The 26,378-nt window shown below is 35.6% G+C and overlaps 1 protein-coding gene across 1 annotated transcript in view; it reads left to right on the forward strand.

The window, feature by feature from the left end:
* The first annotated feature begins 4,760 nt into the window (after nucleotides 1-4,760).
* Nucleotides 4,761-26,378, forward strand: part of LOC149799101 (zinc finger C3H1 domain-containing protein-like) — a 152,260-nt gene continuing 130,642 nt past the window's right edge. Inside the window, exons 1-6 of the mRNA XM_089958096.1 lie at nucleotides 4,761-5,373; nucleotides 8,456-8,683; nucleotides 11,674-11,759; nucleotides 20,670-21,018; nucleotides 24,361-24,638; nucleotides 25,559-25,706. Coding sequence (XP_089814222.1) covers nucleotides 4,905-5,373; nucleotides 8,456-8,683; nucleotides 11,674-11,759; nucleotides 20,670-21,018; nucleotides 24,361-24,638; nucleotides 25,559-25,706 — 1,558 coding nt within the window. The 5' untranslated portion in view covers nucleotides 4,761-4,904. The remainder of the gene's footprint in view (nucleotides 5,374-8,455; nucleotides 8,684-11,673; nucleotides 11,760-20,669; nucleotides 21,019-24,360; nucleotides 24,639-25,558; nucleotides 25,707-26,378) is intronic.

A 26,378-nucleotide genomic window follows, 5' to 3' on the forward strand; every position in this document is an offset into this window, starting at 1 on the left:
TTTTGGTTTGGTATATTGAAAGAGTACTGTCGAGAGTGACACCTAGGTTTTGTATCGGTGTTTCTGATATTTACTGTGTGAAGTAAAGGACAGGAACGACAACGTCTTTGTGTGGTGATATACGGCTCCAAAAGAAACTCATCACCTGAAAGTTTTGGCTGTGTTCCCAGCTAACTTCGACAGGATGTATAATTTATTGATTTTCCGTTGGCTGCTATGCATTTATGTAACAGAAATATACATTCTTGCAATATAGTATACAATTAACGTAAAATGTATCACGGATGCATCTTCGTCCTTTTAAACAGGAAACGAAGCCACCATCTATATTTGTTTATTATATCATAAAGAAACATACATAGTATTGGAATAATTCTACTTAGAATAAATGCAGTTTCTCAAGAGCAAGGGAATATTACATAATGTATGGACGGAGAGGCAATCAGTAATGCAGTACCGTGGTAAACCACATATTTCGTTAGTGTTAATAAAGAGTACCAATTATAATGCTAGAAGAGGTTTTCTATAGCTCACTCCACACGATGGTTTGTTTTCAGGTGGGGATGTTGACACTTTGAATTTTATTTCTGCAGAAATATTATTATGACTAAACTGAGGCCTACTTCATGTTACATTAAAAAAACAAATAAAAAAGTAAGAGATCTAGATTTTCCAGCGGTGGAATGGATGCCATCATAAAACATTTATTTGTCATTCTGCATATCAAAATTATGACAGAAATTAGGCACCTCAGAGGAAATGTGCATATAGTTCTGCTTTCATGAGTGACAAATCTTTAAAAAAAGTCTATAAACGTTACAAGTAAAGAAAACGGTGCTAAATACACCATGTAGCTATGTCGATAAATCAAAAAGTTACAGTTTGAACAGATAGTCATTTTGGTTCAATGAATATCCGGTAACAATCAATAATATTTCAAAACTTTAAATTTACTTCATCACAGATAGATATCATTGACAGGAATACAAAAAATACCTGTATTTTAATACACAATACAATTTAGCAGGACACAAAAGACCATGTGAAAATGTAGACAATTGTCAAACTCATTTACAAGTTAAATATATTGTTTGCTGTGATTCTTGATGTATCAAAGTACCGTACACGTGGTGCCCATGCACAAAGTTGTGAAAGTGCTTTCCATCAAACAGATACATTCTGCACGTCGGAGACTTAGCGAAACTTGATATCGCGAACATCTAAACACGTTCCATGGTTGGGTTGGCTTGTGAAAACTACGTTGAGTTAAAAAGTGACAAGCCCTTTATGTTTGATGAACATGACTGAATGCATTTAGATAAAGAAATACATGTGATATATGTGATACCAATATTTTTAGAAACAAGGTGCCTGGTCATTTCCAAAATTCATTACATTTATATTCAGAATTGATCAGTCTATAATTCAATATGAAAACATTTAGTACGTGATCATATCCAAAATTCATCGCATTTTATGTTCATATATTTATCAGTCTATAAATCAATATAAGAAACAAAGTACGTGATCATATCCCCAAAAATTCGTGACATTTTATATAAATAGTTTCTCAGTCTATAATTCACATCTGTTAGCAAGAAACTGGAAAACATGACCCAGAATTAAGCTGAAAAGTCCCAAACAAAAATATATCTTTTAGCAAGGATAAAATACGGTTAGAAAAAGTTCTTGAAAGAAAGACAACTATATCTGTTATAACTTCTAGTTTATAGACCAAGCCCTTGAACAAAAGACGACATACGAGAATTAAATTCCTGCAAAAATACATATATAAGTATGAATACTTCGATAGATTCGATAAAAAAAAACCACGTATCCCATAATTATATACGCCACTGTTTCACTCTAGCACACTAGATGAGGACTTCCTATACGGTACTGTTTTGATGTAACACCTTAATCTGGAAACGCCTGGAAATTTGAACAGCTCTTGTTAAAAAAAAAAAAAAGAATACATGCTGCAACATTTTTTTGACGAATGCATGATTCTCTGTATAAGAAGATCCAACAAAGGTTTCATACGTCTCGTTGATTTATTTTTATTTATCCTCAGTCCTTTTTAATCAAGGTTTTGTTCATCATTCCTTTGTATGATCCATTGTTAATAGCTATGTTCAATTCCTGTTTGTGCTTCCCCAATTCTGTAGCAATGTAGTTTTTCATCTAGGTGATACGTAATTGATAATATTATCTGAAATAAATCTCAGATCTTTTTTCCATGGTGTCACTATTTAAAAAAGCAAGATAATGGCATATGCAAAAGTAGGGAGTTGTTTTGCATCGTGGTTGAGAATGGTGTGGTATTTTAAATGAAACAGTTTGCCATTACCGATGATGATGATACAAAACCAGCACACGTCGAGACAGAAACATGACGGTACAAGACAGACACGGTTTGATACAGAAATATGACGATACAAAACACAGTTCGAAACAGAAGTATGATGATCAAGAACAACACAAGTCCAAACTTGTTGTTGTTCTTGAGTTTAACGCCATTTTTCAGCACAAGATAGGCTATACATGGCAGCCAGTATAACTGGTGGAGGAAGAACCCTGGAAAACCCAAGGAAGAACCACCGACCCACGAGAAGCTACTGGCAGGCTTTCCCACGTACCCACGCTAGCCGAGCCTTGGACTCGAACCCACGCAGACATAGGTGAGATGGCAGTGATCCGGAACGGTCAGCACTTTAGACCACTCGGCCACTCGGGGCCCCTCACAAGTCCAAACAGAAGTTTGATGACACTTGACCAACATAAATCGAAACAAACGTATGATGACAATAGACCAACATAAATCGAAACAGACGTATGATGACAATATACCGACACAAGTCGAAACAGACGTATGATGACACATGACCGACACAAGTCGAAACAGAGGTATGATGAACTGATGATACGAGATAAACAAACGTCGAAACAAGAGTATGATGATATTTTTAATTTTTTTAAATGTTTTCGATTGTGACGAAATTCTAATAATTTAGACATTATACGAACGAGAGATCAAAAATGGTATCACATAGTTCAATCGAGAATAAATAAATGATAAGAAGAATTAAATTGTGTGTGAAATTTAAATAATGAAGGTTTACGAACATACAAGGTATAAGTGATTCTCGTGATAGATGCCTGCTTGAACCTACTGTTCCTACATTTACCACAATGTATGAACTTCAGGATTAATTAGAGACACCACAAAACGGCACTTTTTTCTTCTTTTTTGCGAGGGTGGGAGGCAGTTTGTTATTTGTTTTAAATTATTTTGCCATTAATAGGCATGTTAACTGGATTTATGATAAAAGTGTAAAGAAAGCATTTAGAAGGGTAAAATATTCGTAATAGTACTCTGGTCGCATTTCAGCGTAGTAAACTCTTTCTTCAAAAGAACATAAACTATTTTAGTAAGACAACAGTAGCAGCTCCTGCAATCACTATTGTCAAAATAAGTGATTGTTTATTTCGTGATCGGTACTTTTGTTGTTGCTAAGACTTTATCCAAATTCGTTACAGTCACGTATCCTCTGTGCATTCGAGTATCGGATCGCATTAGCAGATTTGAGAGGTAGACTATGATGAACCTCTTAATCCCATGCCTTTACGTAATTCTAACCTACTTTGTATCATTGTAATGTTTATGAGTCTTTGGAATATCGCTCTTTGTAACCTCCTGATGCTACAGTTTGACCAAAGCTTACAGGAATTAATGCATTTCTGCAAATTAATGTTTATATCCGACGACACTACCCATTACGCTCGGTAACGAAACGATACTATTCTCACCCACATCATAATCTGCTTTAACTTTTTAATTTGTGATTTATTGTTGGAATCTTCCGATATTAGTGGAATTTTTTTAATCATGATACCACTATTTGTGTTGTAACCTTCCCCTTCTAAAATTAAAAGCTTCATCAACCGTTGTTAAAGTCTATGATGCTGTAAAAAAAGACAGTGTAATAGATGTTCCGTTTTGAATCTATGCACATACAATAGCGATTACTTAGGAACTTGTGCTTCATTGTTTTTGAACAACCTTCATCTGTTAGGTCATCTGCAAAAAAATGACAGTGACAGTGACATGATCGATATATCATTGACTTACTATCTTACACAGCATAAATACATATTAAATATACATTGAATAACGGGGGGGGGGGGGGGAGAATTTGACCTGAAATCTCAATTTCCATCAACTAATATAGTTGTTTGCTATTATTAAAAAAAAAACATACCTTAAAAGGGATGCTTCATCTATCCGTGTTGTAAAAAGATCTAATGAATGATCGAATGCATATGTATTGAAAAAGTGTTATAATCTCCTTATAATTTTCAACTTTCTTTTATACTACAAAGGATTTAATTCTAGATATCAGTGCAATTTCTACAATTGAGATAAATATATGGCCAGTCCTTTGAATACTGTTCGCTGTATCCACTTTTTCACCTTCGACTTCACTTGCGGTTTCTGTTGTATAAAAAAATACTACAGCTACATGGAAAAATACTAGTATATATTGTAGGTTTTTAACCAATATATTTAAAAAAAATACCAATCAGAGTTGAACTTTCCATTAAGTCCAGTTAATAAGTAAATGGTTTGTGCAGGTGAATAATCGTACAAAATATTTAAATATCAAACTGCCTCTCCCACTTTAACGTTTCTATTTGGTTGCCCGTAATTTTACTACAATCAATTGCGTCCCTTGATTATAGGTGTCGCTGGGAGCAAATCGCCCATGAGCAGATAACGCTCATTGTATTTTCTCTCTGTATTCAAGCCCTTTAGTTTCATTGATCGAACTAAAATTAGCTTTATCACAAAGTTAAAGAGAAGGAAGCAATTTTTGTCAAAATTAGCATGTTAGGAGACAAAAATGGACATGCTAAATACCATAAAACAGGAAGAAGACTCTGCGAAAGAAGAAGGAGAGCTGTCGGATGACGCAGACGAGGAGCCGAAAGAAAACGTCCCATTTGTTGGACCTTTCTCACGATCCCAACCATGGACTGGATTACATACAAGTGGTCGAAGTTCTAGGGGTCGAAGGAAGGCAAATCAGAACGCCCATCCCCATCTATTTGTGGTACCTGAGACATATGCTCGTTCGTCCAACAGAGACTTCAGTAAGAGAGTTAGCAACCATGGCCGACCTCCTTTTAGAGGGCGATCGCCAAGTCCCCCTTTACCGTCCAGGATACCCTCCTTAATGGAGATAAGCACAGAACCTAGCTATCCCCAAAGACAGACATTACTTCCACAACAGTATCTGCGTGAAAGACTTCCAAGTCATTATGAGAACTGGCAAGGAGGAAATCGTATACACAACTCGCCATCCTCGAGGTGTATCCTATTCCTAGTTCAGACATTAGTACTACCTTCCTTTGTCAGCAGTAAACAAGATTGATACTATATCAGCTGTTGTGATTCACAGTTGGGTGTTTTGTTTTCCACCAGTATGCTAATTTTCTTAACAATACATACATATACTAGTTTTTTCCAGGAACCTCTGGCTTGTACCCCTATTTATAATTCTATAGTATTGTCACACCATTCAGTTTGTTTGTATCCCCCCACTGCGCTTAAAAGAACAGTGTTTCCCTTTACCCTCGTGTGCTTCAGAGACCCCCAATTTTTTAATTTGATCCCCAGTTTTGATACCAGAGTTTGTTTTTTACTCAGTCAGACCCTCAGTTTTGATACCAAGGAGACTCTCGGGGGATACACTGAAGAATATAAGGCATCAAGGATATAAAAAATGAGTGAAACATAGTCATTTCATTCATTGATTTATAAGTTATAACCTGATTGCCCAGGAGGTCCCAAACACTGACAACTTGTTGATATTTTGAATCAAATGGGAGTTTAGCATCGTGGTTGCCATATTTGCTTGGGCCTGTCTGTGTTTTCAAGCAACAGATGTGGTTCACCCTCTTTGAAAATCTCAACAATAACATAAATTTTGGGCTTGTATCTTTTTGAATGCTTGTATACAAGAGTTCCTTCTAGTTCTTGGTTGAGTTTGTTTTAGAAATATTAAAACTAGACATTAAAATTATTGGACACAGATAACACAGTTTTGACTGAAATGGACTATTCTAAATACCAGAAATGGAGAGTGGGCAGTGCTTGTTTACATTGGGAGCTAATGTTTGCATTGAAATGCCAATAATTAGTGTTGGGGACCCCTTGGTGCCAAACAGGTTAGAAATTATAAATAAATGAATGAAAAAGCAAAGCTTTCTGCAATTTTTATATCTTGGATGCATTTTGTTTTGTTAGTGGGGTACAAACAGATGGGAGGGTGTACTACTACCATAAATTTTGCATGAAAATGATTCATATCATGTTGAGTATTTTAAATTTGTAAACCAACCATCTGCATTTGCATGCAGGCACTATTGTATTCCATCCAATTTCAAGTGAACATGATGATGGTAATCCCATACCATGAAATTAGAACCAGACATCATGGTAATCTTGATCAACTCCATCCAAATGTGTGATTGGAATCCGGATGAGTTTATATTGGAGAAGGGCTGAATACTGTAGTCATGACCCATTTTAGTTAACAGTTGCTTAGGAAATTACCCACACCCAACTGATAATTTTGAAATGGCTCATACATACATACCCCAGCTGATTCAGTCTCCTGAAAGTAGAAACACATAATGGGTCAGCGAGTGTACAATGACCGTCGGTAAAATGTCATTGGAGTAACATTACACATGGCATTCATATGAATGAAAATGGATATGATGATGATATGATGTGGCATTCATATGAATGAAAATGGATACGATGTTTCCATGAACATACGGAAGGTTGATTTAAAAATATTTGAAAGAAAATGATCATTTTGGAGATTAAAGTCTCCTTTTAGAAGGCCTTTGACCTTGCTCAGGCTTCACTTGCTGTTGTTATTCCTTGTTTTATCTAAAGAGCTTGTGATACAAACTGTGCCTGTAGCATAGTTCAGGCTTCACTTGCAGATTTCTCTGTAACATCACTACAGTCCAGGAATAACCATTAGATTGTAGACCTTTACTGACAAAACTTGAAAAAAAGAATAATTTCATGGAGCTTTGTCATTTACGGTGCTGAAAACAGACCAATTCAATACAACTGGAAAGTTAGTTTTTCTCAAAGCCCCAATTCAGTCTTTTGTCATAAATTTCACCATTCTGTTAATGTAAAAAAAACATTGGAAGGAAAAAAATGATTTGTAAAAAAACCTCCCTAACATTAACCATTCTTTGAAATAAGATTTTGAAACCATTTGACAATAACTGTTCATTGAAATAATCAAGATGTTAGGTTTAAACAATTTTCAGGTGTTCACGTTTAGAATTAGGTCACTCATAATTCGGTTCCTTTTTGGGATTGTTCCAAAAGTAGTGACATCATGCATTCGGCAGATTCCACTAGTGACTATTCTAATACCATCAGCATTCATAAATGGTGGACAAATTGACTCAGGAGGGAAGGAAGAGAGGTAGGCATGCTTTAAAGTGGATTTGAGAAGTTTGAAATTAAATGAGTTTGTACATATATCATAAAAAATATGCTTGACCTCTATCCTTAATTTTGTATATAAGTTATTTATATTTGGAATAAAGTAATATAGAATAATATCACATAAGGATGACATATTGTATCCGACATAGAATGGTGTTGGCTTCAGTTGACCCAGGGATGTTGCCAATCATCATTGGATTAATTTGTATGCATGTGAAAATTGGCCATGTTTCATAGTTCGAGAGAGAAATTAAATGAATATGATGAATTGTTGATGTTATTTAGTTTTAAGTACACCCAATGATGGTTACAACCAATATCTATCAAGATTCATCTTTATGTTGGTGATTTGGCATATATGACTCTTTTGCATTTAACAGCGGCATTGGGGCTTTAAACTAATTGTGTATTGACTTCAGACTTTCCTTTCATCCTCACACTTTAGGAAAATAAATCAGATGGGGTAATATTCATGATACCCACCATCTGTCATTTCATCTATGCATAATTATATCTTCTGTTGTACAGGTGGATGGAAATTTACAAAACTTGCTATTTGGCTTGTTCTTATAGCAACCACATTCAAAAGAAATATTATTTTTTGCTTAATTTCTTGCTTTTGGAGGGGTTTGAAATATTTAATATTCTTAAATTTTAATTACAGTAACATTTTCATATATGTTGTCATTGTTATCAGTCTTAACATAAGCATAATATATGTAATAAATTTCAGGTTATAACGTCTTGAACCATGGTAGGAGGTATTGAATCACTCTCTTTAATATTAGACAATATGTGTATTGTCTAGGAATCGGCAGTCTCGTGCTACAAAAACTTTTTTATGTAAAGTATATAATGGCTAACCCCTTTCAGGTTTATCATTATTTAAATTTTCTTAACTGTGTGCAGTATGGGAGAGAAGGCGGCTGCGACCTGTCATTTTAACAAGGAGTGCTAGGGATAGTGCCAGAGACACTAATAGGAGTGACAATGATGATAGCACAGACTTTGAGTCTTTGTTGGAAACATACCGACACATTCAGGAGCAACTAGCCAGTCTCAACCAAGAGGATACATCGATTGGTGAAGGGGAGAAGGAAGAGACAAAAGGGGAAAGTTCTGATCAAAGAGAATATGGTGAGAAGCTAAACATCCACATTTGAGTAAGAATAGGGAATATTGTTGTTACTCCAGCATGTACATCCTTCTGTGACAAAGATTTTCATTGCCTCCCCTCCAAGACTGTTTGGAAGATTTGAATGAAACTGTGAAGGCTAGATATATGGTTATTGTAGATGTGCACTAAGTTCGCATTGTCCTCTGGCCTGTTTTGGGAGAAATTTTGTATAAAGGAAAGTTTTGATAATTCTGCTCGTCATTGCTTCTGCTCCCACGCTGCTTTGACAGTTTTATTCAGACTTTGTGTGCTACAAATGTTGTTGGCATAGATGCAAAGGTTGGTTCTACTTTTTTTTCATCTGGCTCATTTCTGGGGATATTCTTAAAAGAAATCATCAAAATGCTGTTGTTTAGGGAATGTAATTTGTAATTATCTTTTTGATGCTGCGTGGAAAATTTCATGGAAGTTTTGTCTGCTAGATATGGGGTTGGTGTAGATCAGTTTTACTTTTTTCATTTGCCACATTTTTGGGGGATATTTCTTGAAAAATTGCAGATGGGGAAAAAAGGAATTTTGTGACTTGAGCTTCTTTATTTCATATTTATGCAATTCAATGGAATATCACTGCAAGACATTCAAAGGTGTACAAGAAATATTCTGATCTCATTGCTTCAGATGTGAATTTATGTCGTTTGCCATATGAGTAAAACCTGTTTAGAAGAATATCTCTAAAGTGCAGAGACATGCATGTCTCTTACTGCGTTTATGTCTTGTTTGGCATACCTGGTTGTAAAGTTCAGATGAGCTTGTTGGATGACTCTGCATCATTTGTCTGTTTCTGTTCCTAAAAAGTTGATTGCTACTAATCAGAACTCCATTTTTCTGATTCAGTTTCATTCAGACTTGGCATCTGGTCTTGTATACCGTAATCAAAATCTGAAGCAGGTTAGATAATAAGTTATTCAAGCATATTAATTAGGTGATCTTGCATGTGATTAGTGGAACATATCACATTAGAGGTTATATTTTTGATCTGCTTTGAATCAAACTGGGAATAAATGCTTGCATCATTTGGAACCTGGACAAGTACGATATTGAACAAGATATCCGTATACCATGCATCTGATTGGTTGAGCTCATTGCCCTCAGAAGTCATAATTCTGATCCAGTTTTGATTAAGCCATTGAAATAATAATAATAATGAGGACTTTGTATAGCACCTAATCTTTAGAAGCTCTAAGTGCTTTACAACATTATACAACACCTATAAGATAAAAAACATATAATGATATGATTACAAAAACAAACACCATGAAATTAGAAAACATTAAAAAACATGCTGAGAATATTTAAGGTAGGAAACATTATTAGGTCTTTAAGTTTGTTCTTGCAGTCGAAATAAGTAAGTTTTGAGAGCCCTCTTGAATGTAATCACTGTCTTTGTGTCTAAGTTCAGTGGGCAATTCATTCCACTTTGCTGGGCCCTGGTATGCAAAAGAACGCTGTCCATATGACTTTGTTTTCATACTTGGAATAATGAGTATATGATTGTCAGAAGAGGAGCATATGTATCTTGCTGGTGTGTAAACATGGGTGAGGTTGGATAGGTATGTTCGACTAGAGTCCGACAGTGAAACGTAGCACAGAGAACAAATCGAATGGATAGCCAGTGTAGGGTACAGAGCAGCGGGGAGGTGTGCTCTGATCGTGGTACTCTAAGTATGATCCGAACAGTGAAACCCATAAAAACTGAATCCTTAAGGTATTGAAAACTCCTTGAAGAAAAGCTTTTTGAGGGATCCCAAATTATGCATTATTTAATATTATCATATTTTTGACAGTAAACTGCAACAAATGTTGATCCCAAATGTTATTTTTATACCTTAAAGAACATAAAACTGAAACTTGCTTCAAATTTGAAAATGTATTTTCACTACTAATTCCTAACTTACTTTGGGCTAAATTTGTATTTACAACTAAAAAATACTAAAGTGGGCTTATTGGTAAGAAATCTCCCATGGGCAACTTGATGCCATAAAATAGAAAGAGTTTTTCAGGTGAATTATTAATAATTAAATGCTTGCAGATACACCATTAAGAATTTGTAAATACTGTAGAGGCATATTGCTGATCATTTTGATTAGAAGATTTGTATGTATGCTTATATCATCAAAACCTCAGGTGAGTTGGGTTAAGAGTTACATCCACATATATTAATGAGGTGATCTTGCATATGATTGACTCAGCTTGTGAACACTCTACAGGCAGTATATATGATCAGATCTGTGTAAGCTTACATCAGCCTGGTCTAGGATGATTCCAAATTTATGTGTCATCTACGTATTCATATACATATATTAATGAGATGAATTTGCATCTGATTAGCTGAGAATGTGCAGATTTGCTGTATAAGCTTGCATCATCCATATCTCAGACTAGTTATGAGTGACTTCCATACACTTTAAGCAGGTGAACTTGAATCTAATCTTGTGCCTGATTGGCTGAACTAGGGAACTTTTCAAGGTCACATTTTTTATTAGATTATATTCAGACTTGTAGGTATGTAAGCTTGTATCATCAAGATTTCAGATGAGTTTGAGTTTGAGCCACATTCTTGCTAATGAGGTGTTTTTTCAACTAATTTGCAGAAATTGTGAAAATCAAGAGAATTTATTGTTTAACAGATTTCGATCAGACTTATTATGTAAAGATCTCCAATGAGTTTGATTGTGAGCAGGATCCAGGCTGACCAGATGGTGGGAATTAAACCCACAACACTCAGATCCAGATCAGCTCCTTGGATGGTGATCACAGTGGTTTCCAAATGATGACTCTTAGAGTTGGAGACCCACAGGGATCAAACGGTCCTTGGAATACAGGCTGACTGCACAGATGAACTCCCCTTGTAATATTTAAGTAACTTTAAGTGTGGAGTTGTGCACCAATTGTAAGTTATCAGTCAGGATGTGGAAGGGAGTGTGCAAAGCTTTATTACTTTATTTTTCAGAAGCAAAGAATAGTTCAAAGAATGACTCAGAAATCATCGCAACATTAAAAGAAGAAAATGTGTCAGAGCAGTCAGTTGCTGAAAAGGTGAACTATAATTTGTCATATCTTATGTGTAAGAGACTACATTTTAACCTACCGTATTTACCGTATGTTTTCGGACACTATTTAAATGCCTTAAAAATTTTCGGACATAGCTCTGCTATAATTTTTTCTACAATTTATGTTTTCGGACACAATCTAGGAAGATCTGCTGCATCGTTTTAATGTAAAATTCACAGCGTGTTTGCCGTTAATTTAACTGATACAAAGTTCATTTCATTTGGTAGCCAGTTATTTATTGCGATCATGAACTTCCATGAACTAATATAATTTAAAAATTTTAATCGTATGTATGTATGTATTTGTGTATAAATGTATGCAGATAGATTGGTAGATAGACAGATAAACATTGTTATATTAAGCCATACACAATAAGTAGCAATATCAAAGAATGAAAAGAAATATGATTTAATGCTGTAATATATTTAAATATATTATTCAGTATCATGTAGCTTGTCCATAGCCTTTTTTAGGTCCTTGGGCGAAAAGATCTCAAATTCTGTATCACTATCCTCATCCACATTGTTTAATTGTTTTGTCATTTCTGATCAGCGCGTTTTCACTTCCGCTAGATTGACACTGATGCCGCACACCTTGAAAGATTTCATTATCATTGTGCCAGAACCTGCAATGGCTAAAACGACAATAATGTGTCTCTTCTCTGCTCTAGTTGTACGAATCAGAATGTTTTTCATTCCTTCTTTGTCCACTGTTTTCCCTGGCAGAAGATCAAAGTATATCGGTGTCTTGTCCATGTTAATAATAAACTTATCGTCAAACTCATCCTCCTCACATCTTTCCATCACAAACTTGTGGAACGAAGCAGTCTTTTCTTCCAAATCCTTGGGTAAACTTTGGGCAAGAGAGGTCCTGCTTCTGAGCACAAACCCATGTTTTTTCATGAAACTCTGTCCCAGTGAACAACTGACATGGAATTTGCTCTCCGGAAATTCTGTTGAGATATGCTCCATGGCATATATACATATTCCCTAAAAAATCTAGGGAATTTGTAAGTCACACTGAGTGAGCACCCATTGAGCTATCTTATCATCCATAGCTTGCCCATATGAAATGGGTCGTCCACACTTAGGCAAATGTCCGTTCAAGTTCAGATTGGCAGAAAAGTCAATTTTCATCCAGGTACTCATCGTGGATTTCAGAATCTTGAATTTTTCTGCTGTAGGTCTAATTCCTAGACATTTTGCATCATTAATGATATCCTGCTTTTGCTTTAATGTATAATGTTTATAGTGACCACATACTGAACCGGGTGGAGCACTCTCGGGTTCAAGATAATCAGACTCATCTAGAGCAGCTTTCTTCATAGGCTGTTCTTTTTATGATGCATCCTCAGAATCATTAATTCGAGGTTGCTTCTTTGGATGGCCTACTGGCCTCTTTGGAGATGAATTCAGCAAGGTAGAGTCCCGCCATGAACTAGGCAGTGCCTCCTCGCTTGTTGCATAATGTATGATAAATTTATCCATCAAAATTATTACAGTACTGACAATATTATGTTTCACAACGACAGCTATCCAGTATATAAACTTTTGATATTGGTGGGTATTTTATTTATACTTTATATTTTAATAGCTTGATTTGGCTAACAAGAATATGATTGTCTGTTAGTGTTGGACATTGTTACACACGAAACCACTTCAGACAGGTTTGACAGTTATGGCTTTGATTAGAAACCATGACCCCTGCTTTGTATCATTAAACAATACATCAGAGAGTCGGTATGGATTAGTAAAATTCATTGGCATTGTGCAACAAAACAAACCCCTTATCCCTGAGGCATTATATACCAAGGTTTAAACAAAGTTATTGTTCTACAGGTAATAAACCTCTTTGTAGACGATAAATATTGATTGTGGGTGCCAAATGTTCTGTACATCATGTGCTTTTTTAATGAAATCCAGATGGCTGCATTTTATTTCCGAACACACCTGTCAAAGAAATCCCACAAGTTATATTATTAACAATTATCACCTAGACACCTTGAAATCTCCGACTTGCATCAAAACAGTCTTTGAGCAGTCGATTGTTTCGAGTCAACAAGCTCTGCTCATTTTGAAGCTACCCTTGGCTAGATGGGGAAAAAAAGAGAGAACCGCAACTAATAGATCACGTTTATTTTTAAAAAAAATACCAACATATTAAACACGGAGACTCGTATATTGCAACTTGCTTGTTATTTTTACCCTTCCTAGGCATGCTTACAACACTCACCCCATATGGAGCCTCTCACCCTTGGTGCTCTAAGATTAGCCATCATACATGTACCGGTACTTCTACTCTCGATACTAAAATGTTTCTGTCATAAATATCTTAAGATTTATAATTCCAAAATCTTTTTTATTTAGTTTGCATTAATATCTTAATTACACGGAAATAAAGCTTGCGTGCATTTGTGATGTAGATTTTAATGATCACTGATTAGCAGAGGGTTAAACAGGATTGCAAGATTACTAATATGGCGGTTCTTTTGGAAAATACACATACAATCGTGGCTCTAATACATATATGGCTGTGTTTTCTGGTGGATGGACATGTATCACATAGACAAAATAGGCAAGTAATGTCTGTTTTTCATTAATTATCCTTTCCGTGGTGCTAGACAAAATACTTGTTTTACTTCATGGCAGCACGTCGTCATTTGAGCTAACAGTAACTTCATTACGGACATGGGGGGGGGATAAATCTATCTTCATCTGTATGTTTTCGGACACCTAATTAAAAAATTTAATGTGTATTCGGACGACAAAAAAAGTAATTATTTGTTGCAGTAAAATGGTGCTGTTTGGACATCAATATGGCTGCCACAGTTACTATCTTGAAAATCTTGTTATTCCCACTCCTCAGCGGATGATCATAGCAACATGGGGTTTTCTTTAATAGACTTCTTATAATCTGTAGTTGATTTTAAATGGTGCCAATCTGAGGTCCAGTAAGGCACCTGAATTGGCCATCATGAAAATCTAGTTATTGCTACTCCCATGAATAGATGGTCATATCAATGGGGTTTTCACCGAATGACTTCTTATGATGTCTACTTGGTCCTAAGGTGGCGCTCTAGAGTTTTGCATTTTGCATAGGGTTAGAATTTTAAAGAAAAAGAACTTCTCTGGCTTTCCTCACTGGTTATACTGGCTATTTAAAAATGACCTTGTATATCTTGGGTATAATTCAAAGAACCTTTAATTACCTTTATTTTGGTGTATGATTGATGGGTGTAATGTGGGTTATAGAGTATACAGCTTGGCCTTACAGCAGGGATGGTCCTGGCTTTTAAAAAGCTGTCGCCAAAAAAATCGCCAACCTCAATATTTTGTCGCCAATTTTCAAAAAGTGTCGCCAGAACAAGTAGTGTACATTTTTCCAAGTGTTAATTTAGTCTATTAATGTAACAGGCAATGAAAATTACAAAAGATGGGTTTGTTAATTCTTTAATTACAACAAGGATTAACAAAATGTTACAGTGTTACGTGAAGATCCGTCGCAATTTTAGGGCTGCCCACTTGTTGAATGCAGTTTCAAAGTCTAATTTTTCACATCTGTACATGCTGATTCTCATGAAATTCTCGAGAGATGAGATGCAGAGTTTATTTCTGATGTCAGTTTTTATGAGGTTCATCTCACTGAATCCACGTTCACAGTCCACAGCACTGACAGGTGACACTAGTAGTCTATCAGCAGCCCCCCCCCCCCCGCCTTATTGCTAGCTTCACAAAGCTTGTAGTGAATTGCTTCCTAAATCCCAAGAATGATCACTGAATGCTGTATAAATTTTCTCGACAAACAAAATAGGATCGCCATTCCCACAAATGAAACTTACATGAGTCAACACCTGGCAATATTGGACCATATGTATAAGCATAAATTCACACCCAATTTAGAGATTCTTTCACTCTTGTATTTTGAGAAATAAATAATTATTATTAATTATGCAAAACTGGTTGTTTTTTTTGTGCTATTTCTTGTTTCGGAGTTTAAGTCTCAGCAGCCGTAACACAGATTGATGGCAAAAGGAAAAGATCAATGAGTAAAATGCTGCACTGGCGACAGACATAATTGTGATTGAGATTTTTTCCATTTGCTTTGTATTTATACACAGTAGTCGGTACTTCAGAGGTTATCAGTTTTCTATGAAGGTTCAGCAAAACTATTGTACTGGTATATGTAAAGAAAAGAAAGAAAAAAAACAACAGAAGATTTAGCCATTCAATTAATTGTATCTGTTCTATTCGCGTCTTCAGAAGTCGGTCAGTTGTAGGTATAGTTCGGTAGCATGATTGACTGTATCACAGCATACAGTACTTAGCCCAGATGTCAGCATAAGCAGATTATGATGTAACAATGCACTGTAAAGATGGGGTTGTCAATACGAACAAAGGATTGTTTGTGTAACAGATTGATTCCAATGCATTGCTTAGTCAAGTTTGTGGCTTCCTTTCATTCTCCCTTTTAATTTATCCAGTCTAGATCTATCATTGTATGTACAAATTAAATAACCAAAAAGTCTGTCGCCAAAAAAATCGCCAGATGGGATATTTTTGTCGCCAATACGGAAAAAAAAATCGCAATTTGCGACATTGGCGAAGCCCAGGACGATCCCTGCAAGGCTTACTCCAGATGTGCACCTTTTAAAAAAGTGATAGCTCCACTTGGTCATTTTCACTTACTGAACTTCAGAGGTAAATTGTATAAAAAAGGAGCTGATAACTTTTTTTTACATTTTATATATTTGGTAATTCATTCATTGCACTTTCAGAAGCTGGTATTGTCTAGTCTGGCAAAATTCATTTTCCTTATTTTAATAGCTGCTATGGAGGTTGAATTTATGACAGAAGAGGCTGAATTTATGCAAATAAAGAATTTGTCATTTATTTCATGACTTGTTAATTTGAAATAAAAAGTAATTAAGAAAACATAAGTATTTTTTATAATAAATATTAGTTAATGTTAGCAAGATCTGGAATGGAAAATTCCATGGTGCAGCTCATTTCAGCCTAACCAGATATTGAAACATATTTTCAAGTGTTACTTGAGCACATGCTGCAAGGCTTATTGCAAAACTGCAAAAGTGTCTATGGAAAAATATTGTATCTCAGTTAGGGCTGCCACCTGAAGAGCTCCAATATATGAAACGTGTGAGCCCTTAAGAAATTGACATATTATAACACTGCAGTTTATTTTTCGGTACATAACGTTTAACTTAAACTACATAAAAGATGGCAACATGACATACAGTGCAGACAAAGCAAAGGTGGCAAATTTGTCAAAACAAATAAGACTATCTTATCATTTTAGCACTACTAGTGAATCATACACTTGGATGTCCTCCAGTTGTTTTAAAATGTTGCAGACCCCAAAATTTGTAGATGGGGGGACAGTGTTCACTTCCCTTATGATCCTAAGTGCCACACATGTTAACGAGTGTAGTGGCTGACTTCAGAGTAAGAATGTCATTTCTAGGCTGGTGCTTAATGATAGATCATTAAAAAAAGTGACAAGAAATTAAACTTTCTCATACAGTATAGATGAATTTATGCATTTAAAAATTGCCATAGTCTCAAAAAAAATCTGTTATTTTTAAGGCCTATGGATAAAGTTAATTAGAACATTTTGCAGAATAGATCACTTTTTGGTCATTCTAATTATGAAATAAACATGAGAAAGAATTGCGACATACAAATGATTATACCCCATGTACTTCATTGTACATGTACATTATGAATAGTGTGGTGTTAATTTGTAATAAAGCTGTACTGATTAATCAGCCATACTCATAATAATCGGTATCGATGTAAACAAATTTCCAAAATATAAATTTTATCATAACATTCATCTTGACATGAATTTTAAATCAGAATTAAATGGTGGAAATTAAGGAATAAACATTTGATTTGGGGGTTAATTGAAAGACAGTATATTCTTAAAAGTAAATACTTTTTAACACACTTGCTGTTAACTACCACTGAGTGTCGGCTCACAATAAAAAATCAATACCATGAATGCACTCATCCCAATCACAGCAGCCAACCAGCCACTGAGGTCTTGTGTGGTCATTGAACTTACAGGGATAGTCCTAGCTTTTAAAAAGTTGTCGCCAAAAAAAATTAACAATCTCAATATTTTGTTGCCAATTTTCAAAAAATGTCGGCAGAATAAGTAGTGAATATTTTTCCAAGACTATTAATGTAATAGGCAACGAAAACTGAAAAAGATGAGATAGTTATTACTTTATTGACAACAAGCAATACAGCCATAATATTACAAAGTAAATCATTACGTGACTGTTTTGCACTACTTCCATGGTCTTTGCATTGTGCATCACCGTTAGTGCATAGGTCTAACTGTTGTCACCTTAAATAAATGCATTATCAGATGTAAAATATCTACTTTCCTACAGTCTCTCTTTTTTTAATAGAAACATCAGGTATTAAGCAAATCTATATTATGTATATTATTTTCCAAAATAATAGTTTTGTAAGAAACTTTATTTAGATAATGACATTTTAATACTAAAAACCTACGATTGTACTTTGCAATGTAAGATAAGTGATGTATAATGCGACCGCCGATTTCACGCATTCAGGAATTAAATGCCCCCCCCCCCCCTTTTATGGCTAGCTTCACAAAGTACTTCTCAGTCAACCAGGAGTTCAGAAATTTATTTTTGCCGCGCTTTACATGCTTTGCTTGTTAGTGAACTGCTTCCTAAATCTCAGGAATGATCACTGAATGCTCTAGATTTTTTCTCGACAAGCAAATTATGATCTCCATTCCCACCAATGAAACTTACATGAGTCAACTTGACCTGGCATTACTGTACCATATATATAAACGTTGATTACCATCATTAAATTAAAAGAAGGAATGAAGAAACACATCACAGAGGATATGTGCCCCCTAAAAAACTAATTCAGAATAAATATGTTATTTAGTAAAGAGTTTTATTTGCATATATGAGTTAACAATAAGAAATAAGGAGGGATATAAAATGTGGGAAATAGTTATCACATGTATGGTAGCTTGAGACCACATTTGAACTGTTAACATAAATCCGCACCCATTTTAGGCATTGTTAGTTATAACAAAAATAGGGCATGGTTTACTTGTCAATCAAATGCTAGTGCTTTCACTAACTGTAGAACAGGCGGTTTCTTGAAATAATTAGTATCTGCACTTTTAATAATCGGCTATATGCAGTATCAGCATAATCGGCAAAAAGTGACATAGGTACAGCTTTAATTTGTAATTGCTGTTGTTCGTAATTAATAGTCTGAAAGTTTATCTTCATTTTCAAGAGTTATTATTACTGCATGTGTTGCTGACATTTATTCAGTTTGATAAATTTAATGAAGCTGTTTGCTTGACCTAACCCTTTGTCAAATGATATCCAAAGGATGATTAAAAAAAATGATAACTATCTTACATGAATGTCTTAAACATTTATGATAAAACGGGGCCTTGGAAATTAAAGAGAAACTATGACAACTTAATAACCAGTACAACAAGCACTGTTATAAAGTATCATTTATTGAGAAAGAGCCTTGTAGTTACAGCTTCATGCAAAACAGTATGTAAATTTCTGCACATGGTCAATCAGCAAAGATGTATGCTATGTCATGGACAGGATGGAAAGATATATTTAATGGTCTTAAAATGATTCTTTTAAGCCTCCACATTTTGATTGAAATTATTGTAATTACCAGTTACGTGGTGAGAAATAAACTCATTTGGTATTGAATAAAGAAAATTTCCTAAATTGTATCTTTGAAGATATAATATTTGAGTCTTTCAGGATTGCTATTTCACATAAAATAACCATACCAAACCTGGATAATGTAAAATATAATTCCCAGACAACTGCATTTCATATTGTATCAGATGGACTTTATTTATCCGTTGGGAAAATATGGATATTGAAAGTGAATTAACTTTATATCACATCACAGAGACAGTACCCAAATTTTAAAAAAAAAAATGTGTTCTTGCTAGAAAATAAACTGAAGTTCTGCCAATATATGTCATATTCATGGAAGTTGGACCCATATTCGGTTTTTGTACATTCAGATTTCTGAACTGTGTACCCATTTCAAGATTCTGTTGATGGAGATTCAGAGTGTGAGGCAGGGGTTGGTTTAGCCAGAGGCCCACAAGCTCATGGCATGTGTGTATTGCGAAGGGTCAACTAATATTGGCAGCTGCAGCCCCTCATAGCCTGTTAAATTTAACAAAGTTACATTACTAAATTTGATTGGGAGGACCATTTAATTTTTTGCATTGCCATTTGATTTCCATGTGAGCTGACCCTGTTGGCCAATGGAAAATTTTGTGTTGATCCCTGAAAGCATGAGCATTCAGCACTCTCAACTGTATGTAGGTAGTCAGGACAAGATGGGCATGTAATCATGTATTTTTTTCCAAGTCATGCAAAAATATTTTTAAAAATTCAGTCCTTTCTTATTGCTCACATTTAGTGATTAAAAAACAGGAACCAAAATTTGCAACTTTTAGAGACCAACCAAATAATGCTATATAGCTTTTCTTTCAATTAAGCCTAGAATTGCATGAAGTAGTGACTCTTCGAAGTAAATAGTTCTGACAGATTATATACAGTCCAACCAGTTTTAAGCAGCAGCTCTGGAAAGCACAACATATGACTTTAAAAGGCAATTGGTATCATAATACAGGTTGATCTATTCCAAATTTTCTTTGCATTGACTTCTATAAAGTGGCTGTACTAAACATTTAATATTAGTTGGGATGTTACCTGCAGTTTTTATGACAATATTTTGTCATGAAATATTGTGTTCCTCAATAAGATAAATTCTACATTGAATCTTGGTTATGCTGGAACTTTTACTCATTTGCTCATTGTTTCAGAAAATGGAAGAAGAGGATGATGAGGAAGAAGAGCTTGATTTGCAGGAGCTGCGTAGAATTGCTCTGGCTTCAAAAGAAGCCAATGCTCGTAAGAAAGAACAGGCTTTACTGGAGGAGAGGGAGAAGGCAAAAGCAGAGGCCCATGCTGCTGCAGTTGCTGAAGAAGAGAAAAAATCTATGCTAGCCAAAGATGAGAAAATTGCTCATATCCATGAGGAGAAGAGAAAAAACAAGACTAACTTTGCTAGCAACAACATTTCCCGAGATGATCAGAAAACGGCATTAACACAGCATAGGAAACTAACTGTGAGGAATGTTTCAGGTAGTGGTCGCAGAAACCCTTACAGAGGTGAGCATTCAAGACTGTTATAGCTTTGTTGATCCAATTCACTTACCCTGACTATGATTTTGCTTGTCCCAAAATTGCCTGGATTGGATGGGATGAGATGGATGCATTACAATCCATAGAAAAAAAACCCCAAAAGAATCAATGTACAGAATATTTATTTCTTGAAAGGGCTTAAATTTTTTTTTTTTTTTTTAATGTCATGGTAACTTGTAAACTGTTTCTTGCTCCAGTACAGTAGCATTAGCAATTGCATAGGTTAAAATGGAAAGGAATTTACTGGAATTTAGACTTTTCCAAAATTTCTTCTGAGACTTCATCAACTATCAGAATCTGTGCTTATAATTAGCACCAAATTTAATACCAGCCTTCTCCAGGATCACTCACAGCATTTCCTTATCAGAAAATGATTTTCCATATTGGGCTAGAGTGTAGCCTGTTTTAAAGAGAACTCTCATTTTATTTTTTTGTCATTTTATTCTCATGTAATTTAAAATGGCCTTTCCTAGTGGAATTTTAGCATCTCTAACTTTGAGAATTTTCTGCACATGCTGGCTAATGTCATGCATATGAAATCCACAGTGAAATGAGTCTTACTTTAAATCCTGAATTTGTCTGTGGAAGCCATACATCTGATCCCTCCTGCTCATTTCTGCAGCTGATTACCTTTAATTCCATAGTTACTGTTGCTAAAACTTTTACATGCTATAAGCTTCACCTCTGAGTATATGTTTGTGTGTGTTTTGGATTTTTAATGTAGCTTTAAAAAAATTCAGTCATATCAATTCATTGTCTGCAGTGTGGAAGTTTATAGTGATGTCAAGCACTGGGGCATCATGCTGCAGTAAATAGGTGAGTAATTATTTGCATTGCAAATAGCCTTTTCAAAATTTGGTACATGGCAGCTCTGCAAATAGACACTTTCTGTTGTGAATAATAGATATAGAGAGGTAGATTCAAGTAATCATTATGCCTGGAGGGCATGAATGTTAAGATTAAGGTAGATGAAGTGATAAAAGGATGAAAATTCATTCTTAACTGACTTATTCTAAAATAGGAAAAAGGCACTTGGCCCAGTCTAGCATTTTGGGAAATTTTACTTTGAAGATGAATTGTCTGGGTTGTTGGGCTTTGAAATTTGATCAGCCCATGTATGGGTTGAATCTTTACTTACTTAACTCTAAATTGTAAGTGAAAATTTCCAGTGGTCAGTTGAATTGTCCAAGCACTTGACTGATAGGGTGAATTCAGGGCTGTTTAAGGTGTATAGCCACAATCATCACTACAGCTGCTTAAAATATTTCAAAGAGAAAATTGTCTTCACTTCAGGTCATGCAATTGTCTTAATTTCAAGTCATGCAAAGTGAATTGAGCATTTTCATTAGATGTATCACTTTTGCCATGTGAAAATTACCCTTTGGCCAAGTTTTTTTCCTGTTTGGAAGTAACTCTCTCTCTCTCAAAACTTTCAGATCCGTGGGAGAAAGAAAGAGCCTGTCTCATCTTTTTCAAATATGTTGCAGAGTCCCTCAGGTCTCATCATATGATTAGGATAGTCTTCGGAGAAGTATAAGACCCCTTTCAAGGGAAGTTATAAATGGGTGGAGAGTGTTGTGCTCTCCATTAACGGCATGCATTGTCCATGTACGTGGCTTGGTCACTGGAGTTTCTTTGCCTTTGCAGGGAAGTTGCACTAGAGCAAACTTAGAAGTATTATAGGCTGCTGTCTTTGAGGCAGAGACTTCTTTCAGAGGACTCATTTTTGCCATGGTTTTCCAGGATTTGGGAGATCAGCAACACTGGTCCCTCACATTTGCTCATGGTTTGTTGAAACCAGCCAAGAAATTGTATTATCCTGACCACTTGCAGGGTCCATCAACAGAGTTCTTCAAAACGAGTTAGCCCCAGTCCAGGCAACAACCCCAGTTCAGAGCTACCCCTCAGAGCTACCCCAGTTCAGAGCTACCCCAATTCTGTCTCTATGAGCATTTGGGTGAAGCTTCATTTGATAACCTAAGATTTTCCTTGCTCTCTTTAGCATCCACAAGACAGTGAGCTTCATGCCGTATCCATTGTCTCTAGTTCCTTGGGAATTACAATCAGTTTCTCTTCTTTGCCAACTGGTGTTTTAGCAGAAACCCCAGCTTTCTTTAGTTGTTCTACTCTGTATGGAGATCCATCCAGTCTCAGTTGTTTCTGTGCTGGGGATGATCAAGATAGACTTTAGTGCCAAGCTGTGGCTTTATGCTTTTATTTGGCAGCATCTAAAGTGAGAAGAAAGGATAGAAAGCATTTTTTCTTCTTCTGTCTTACAAGGGCTTGGTTGATATTTTGGCTTCCACCACTTTGAGGTGAATTACCGTAGCTATCAAGAGAACTTATCGGTCTCTTACCAAGAAGGACCTTTCTTTCATGAAGATTCAACCCCATGAGGCTAGAGAATTTGCTACCTAATGGGTCTATCTAACTCATTCATCTCTGGAGGATGTAACGAAAGCCACATTTTGATGATCTCACGCAACCTCCCCCTTTTACCTTTGCTCATTGGCTCATCAAAGTGAAGGCATATTTTCTTTGGGGCTAATAGTAGAAATGCAAAGAGTGGCCCACGTGGATTGTAGTCTAGAGTTTACAGTATGGGAGAGTATTCCTTCCTTTTACCTTTTCCAGTTTGTGGGATCATCAGCCTCCCACCAACCTAGCAAATTCAGATTATGTATTACTGATAGTAAAATGTATTTGGGGGAAGGATTAAACTAATTTGAATGATGTAATACTTAACTGTTGCTGTTGCCAGATTCCCTCCTACCTGACACTGATGTACTATGAGTTATAAAGCAAAGTCCTGAAAAAGATTGAGTCCTAGTGTGCATGGGCCAGTGTAATGGGTTGGACTTGAGATCTTTCTTGAAAGTTGCATTCTCATTGTACGGATTGAGGATATTTTCGATCTGGAAAAGAGTAAGCTATACAATAGAAACAGATAGGTATTACATCATTAAAGTTATTTTTTTCCCCTTGCCCACATTACATTTTTTAGTTTATTCAACACAGACATTTCTGCAATAATAACCTAAAGAAGAAAACTAATAATGCCATGGGAAGTGTCCCAGTCTTATGTGAAACAGACCATTAAAAAGAACATGATAAAAATGCAGTAGAGAAAAACAATAATAATAATAGATTTTTTATGAATTGTTTTTCATAAATCAGGATGTAAATGCTGATTTTGAGGTTAAAGTGTTGTTTGTACAGGGCAGTTCATTTGAGCATTAAAGCTAGTTGTCAAAGACTCAAAGTTGGCTATTTAAGCAATTTGTTGGAGATTTTTTCTTCCAATTCCAGATAGGGAAAGAAGACCACTGCAATACACTTCACGCCACCAAGCATATCGACCTACCACAAAATGGAGGAAGCCAAGCGAATTTGAGTGTAGACAGTTAGATGAGAGAAGAAGACAACAGGAATCAAATGTTGAAAGAAGGAGACAGGAGAGTACTAGGCTCAAGCAGGAGTTTCAGACAAGGGAAATTCAGAAAATCTTGACATTGGATGATCCTGAAGAACAAGTACAGCGTTTTTTAAAGCTTCTGGACAGAAAAGATTTCAGCAGCAAAAAGAAGGTATATATTTACTATGTGCATTTATTTTTAGTTTGACTTGCAGCCATGCAAGTCTACCAGACTACCAGGGTCCAATAAATCTTGTGCCCAGAGCATAGGGGCTACAAAATGGTGGCAATGCCACATGTTGAATTTAGGTTACCTGGTGTATTACTAGAGTATATAGTATTACTTGTTTAACATCTTTGGCTCACCTAGGTGAAGTAGACAAGAGCTGTTGTCCTGCTTCTGGCATAGGAGTCGGCTTCCATGCAGATAAAAAGTAGGTTACTGTGAACCCATATTTTAAACTTCACAGACTCATTTAATTTGTATATAATTTCTAAATACATGATAGGTTTTCATCACATTTGACTTGAATCATTAGGAAGCTAAAATTATTCATTCTACGATATAGTCACTCTCCCTTTTTTACCATGGGGAAGAGGTTTTTTAATCATAGGAAATTTTGTATTGTCTTAGTTCAAAGTTTTTCATTAGCTTTGTTCTTAAAACCATTGATGAATTTTCTTCAGTCACTGGATGAATCATTATGAAATTAAAAAGAATCTATGACATGGTGCCCCTGAATCTTTTGACCTTTGAAGAATGTCACATGTTGTACAGTAATTCTTTGATTAGTTTTTCAAGGTGCAAGCCCATGCCTTGTTATTTTTCTTCTTTTCTATTTCTATTTTTGATAAAAGGTACAGTATCTGTTGGCAGAAAAAAATATCTTCATAATGTTATTTTCAGCCCTTTATTTTTTGAACAAATCTGTCTGTCAATCTGTGCTTCTAAGAAATAAAATACCTTTTCTTCAGTTTACTTTTTAAGAAATTCCATCATGCGCACTGAAGGAACCCTTTGACCCACTGTGTTTTATGCACAGTACAGAAATGTTCCTATCATATTAATATATCTTTTATTGTTTATTCCAGTCCCCAACATCCCAGTCTGGTGAGCAGAGGTTTCCAGTAGACAAGATCCAGCCTGCAGTGAAACAGGAGCTGGCGGTGCCGGTTACAGAACTTCAGGACAATTATGAAGAGGTTGAGATGGACATTGACAGTGAACCAAGCTCCCCAGGTAAGTACAGTATTAATAGCTTACAAGTCAATTTGATTATAAGTTTGCCTCCCACCCCCCTTTTGTGTGTGTTTGTTTTAGGGCCACAAAAATCTAATTTCTCTTAGACCCTCCTATAAGTGGTGGTGTGTTTTGCAAGTAAGATCTATCTGAAGGTGCATCTTGTAGAGTCGATTTCTTCTTAGGAGCTTATGTAGAGACTGAACTTGGGCTTTGTCAGTAATACTTTGATCATACATTCTATGAAATGTATTAAAGGCTGCAACTGAAGACTTGTAAAAATATTGGTATTCACAGTATATTTATGTATTGCAGTTTTTATCTGACCTCCAGCACCCAGCTTTGGGAACTCTGATATGGTACAAGCCTGATGTGCCCTCCTCCATGCTGTAAGAGACAACTAAATGGAGGCACCATGTTTGCCATATAAAATCACTTGGAGTGAAGCAGATTATGAGAGAGTTTTGGAGTCACACTATATGTAATTGGTTCATGCTATGCTTCTGACATTCTTTGGCCCTTCAGCCATGTTCTGACATACTTTTGGTATCACAAAAGGTGACAGCCGTGTTAAGTTCTTTTTTTCATCTCTGGGCTCAATGATGAGAATCATTGCCAATTTACTGGACTTTTGAGCTTCTGGTTGAAAGTGATTTTGTTGTTTCACATAAT

The sequence above is a fragment of the Sinohyriopsis cumingii genome, chromosome 5, assembly GCF_028554795.1.
Source record: "Sinohyriopsis cumingii isolate HCF-2022 chromosome 5, ASM2855479v2, whole genome shotgun sequence".
NCBI lineage: Eukaryota > Metazoa > Mollusca > Bivalvia > Unionida > Unionidae > Sinohyriopsis > Sinohyriopsis cumingii.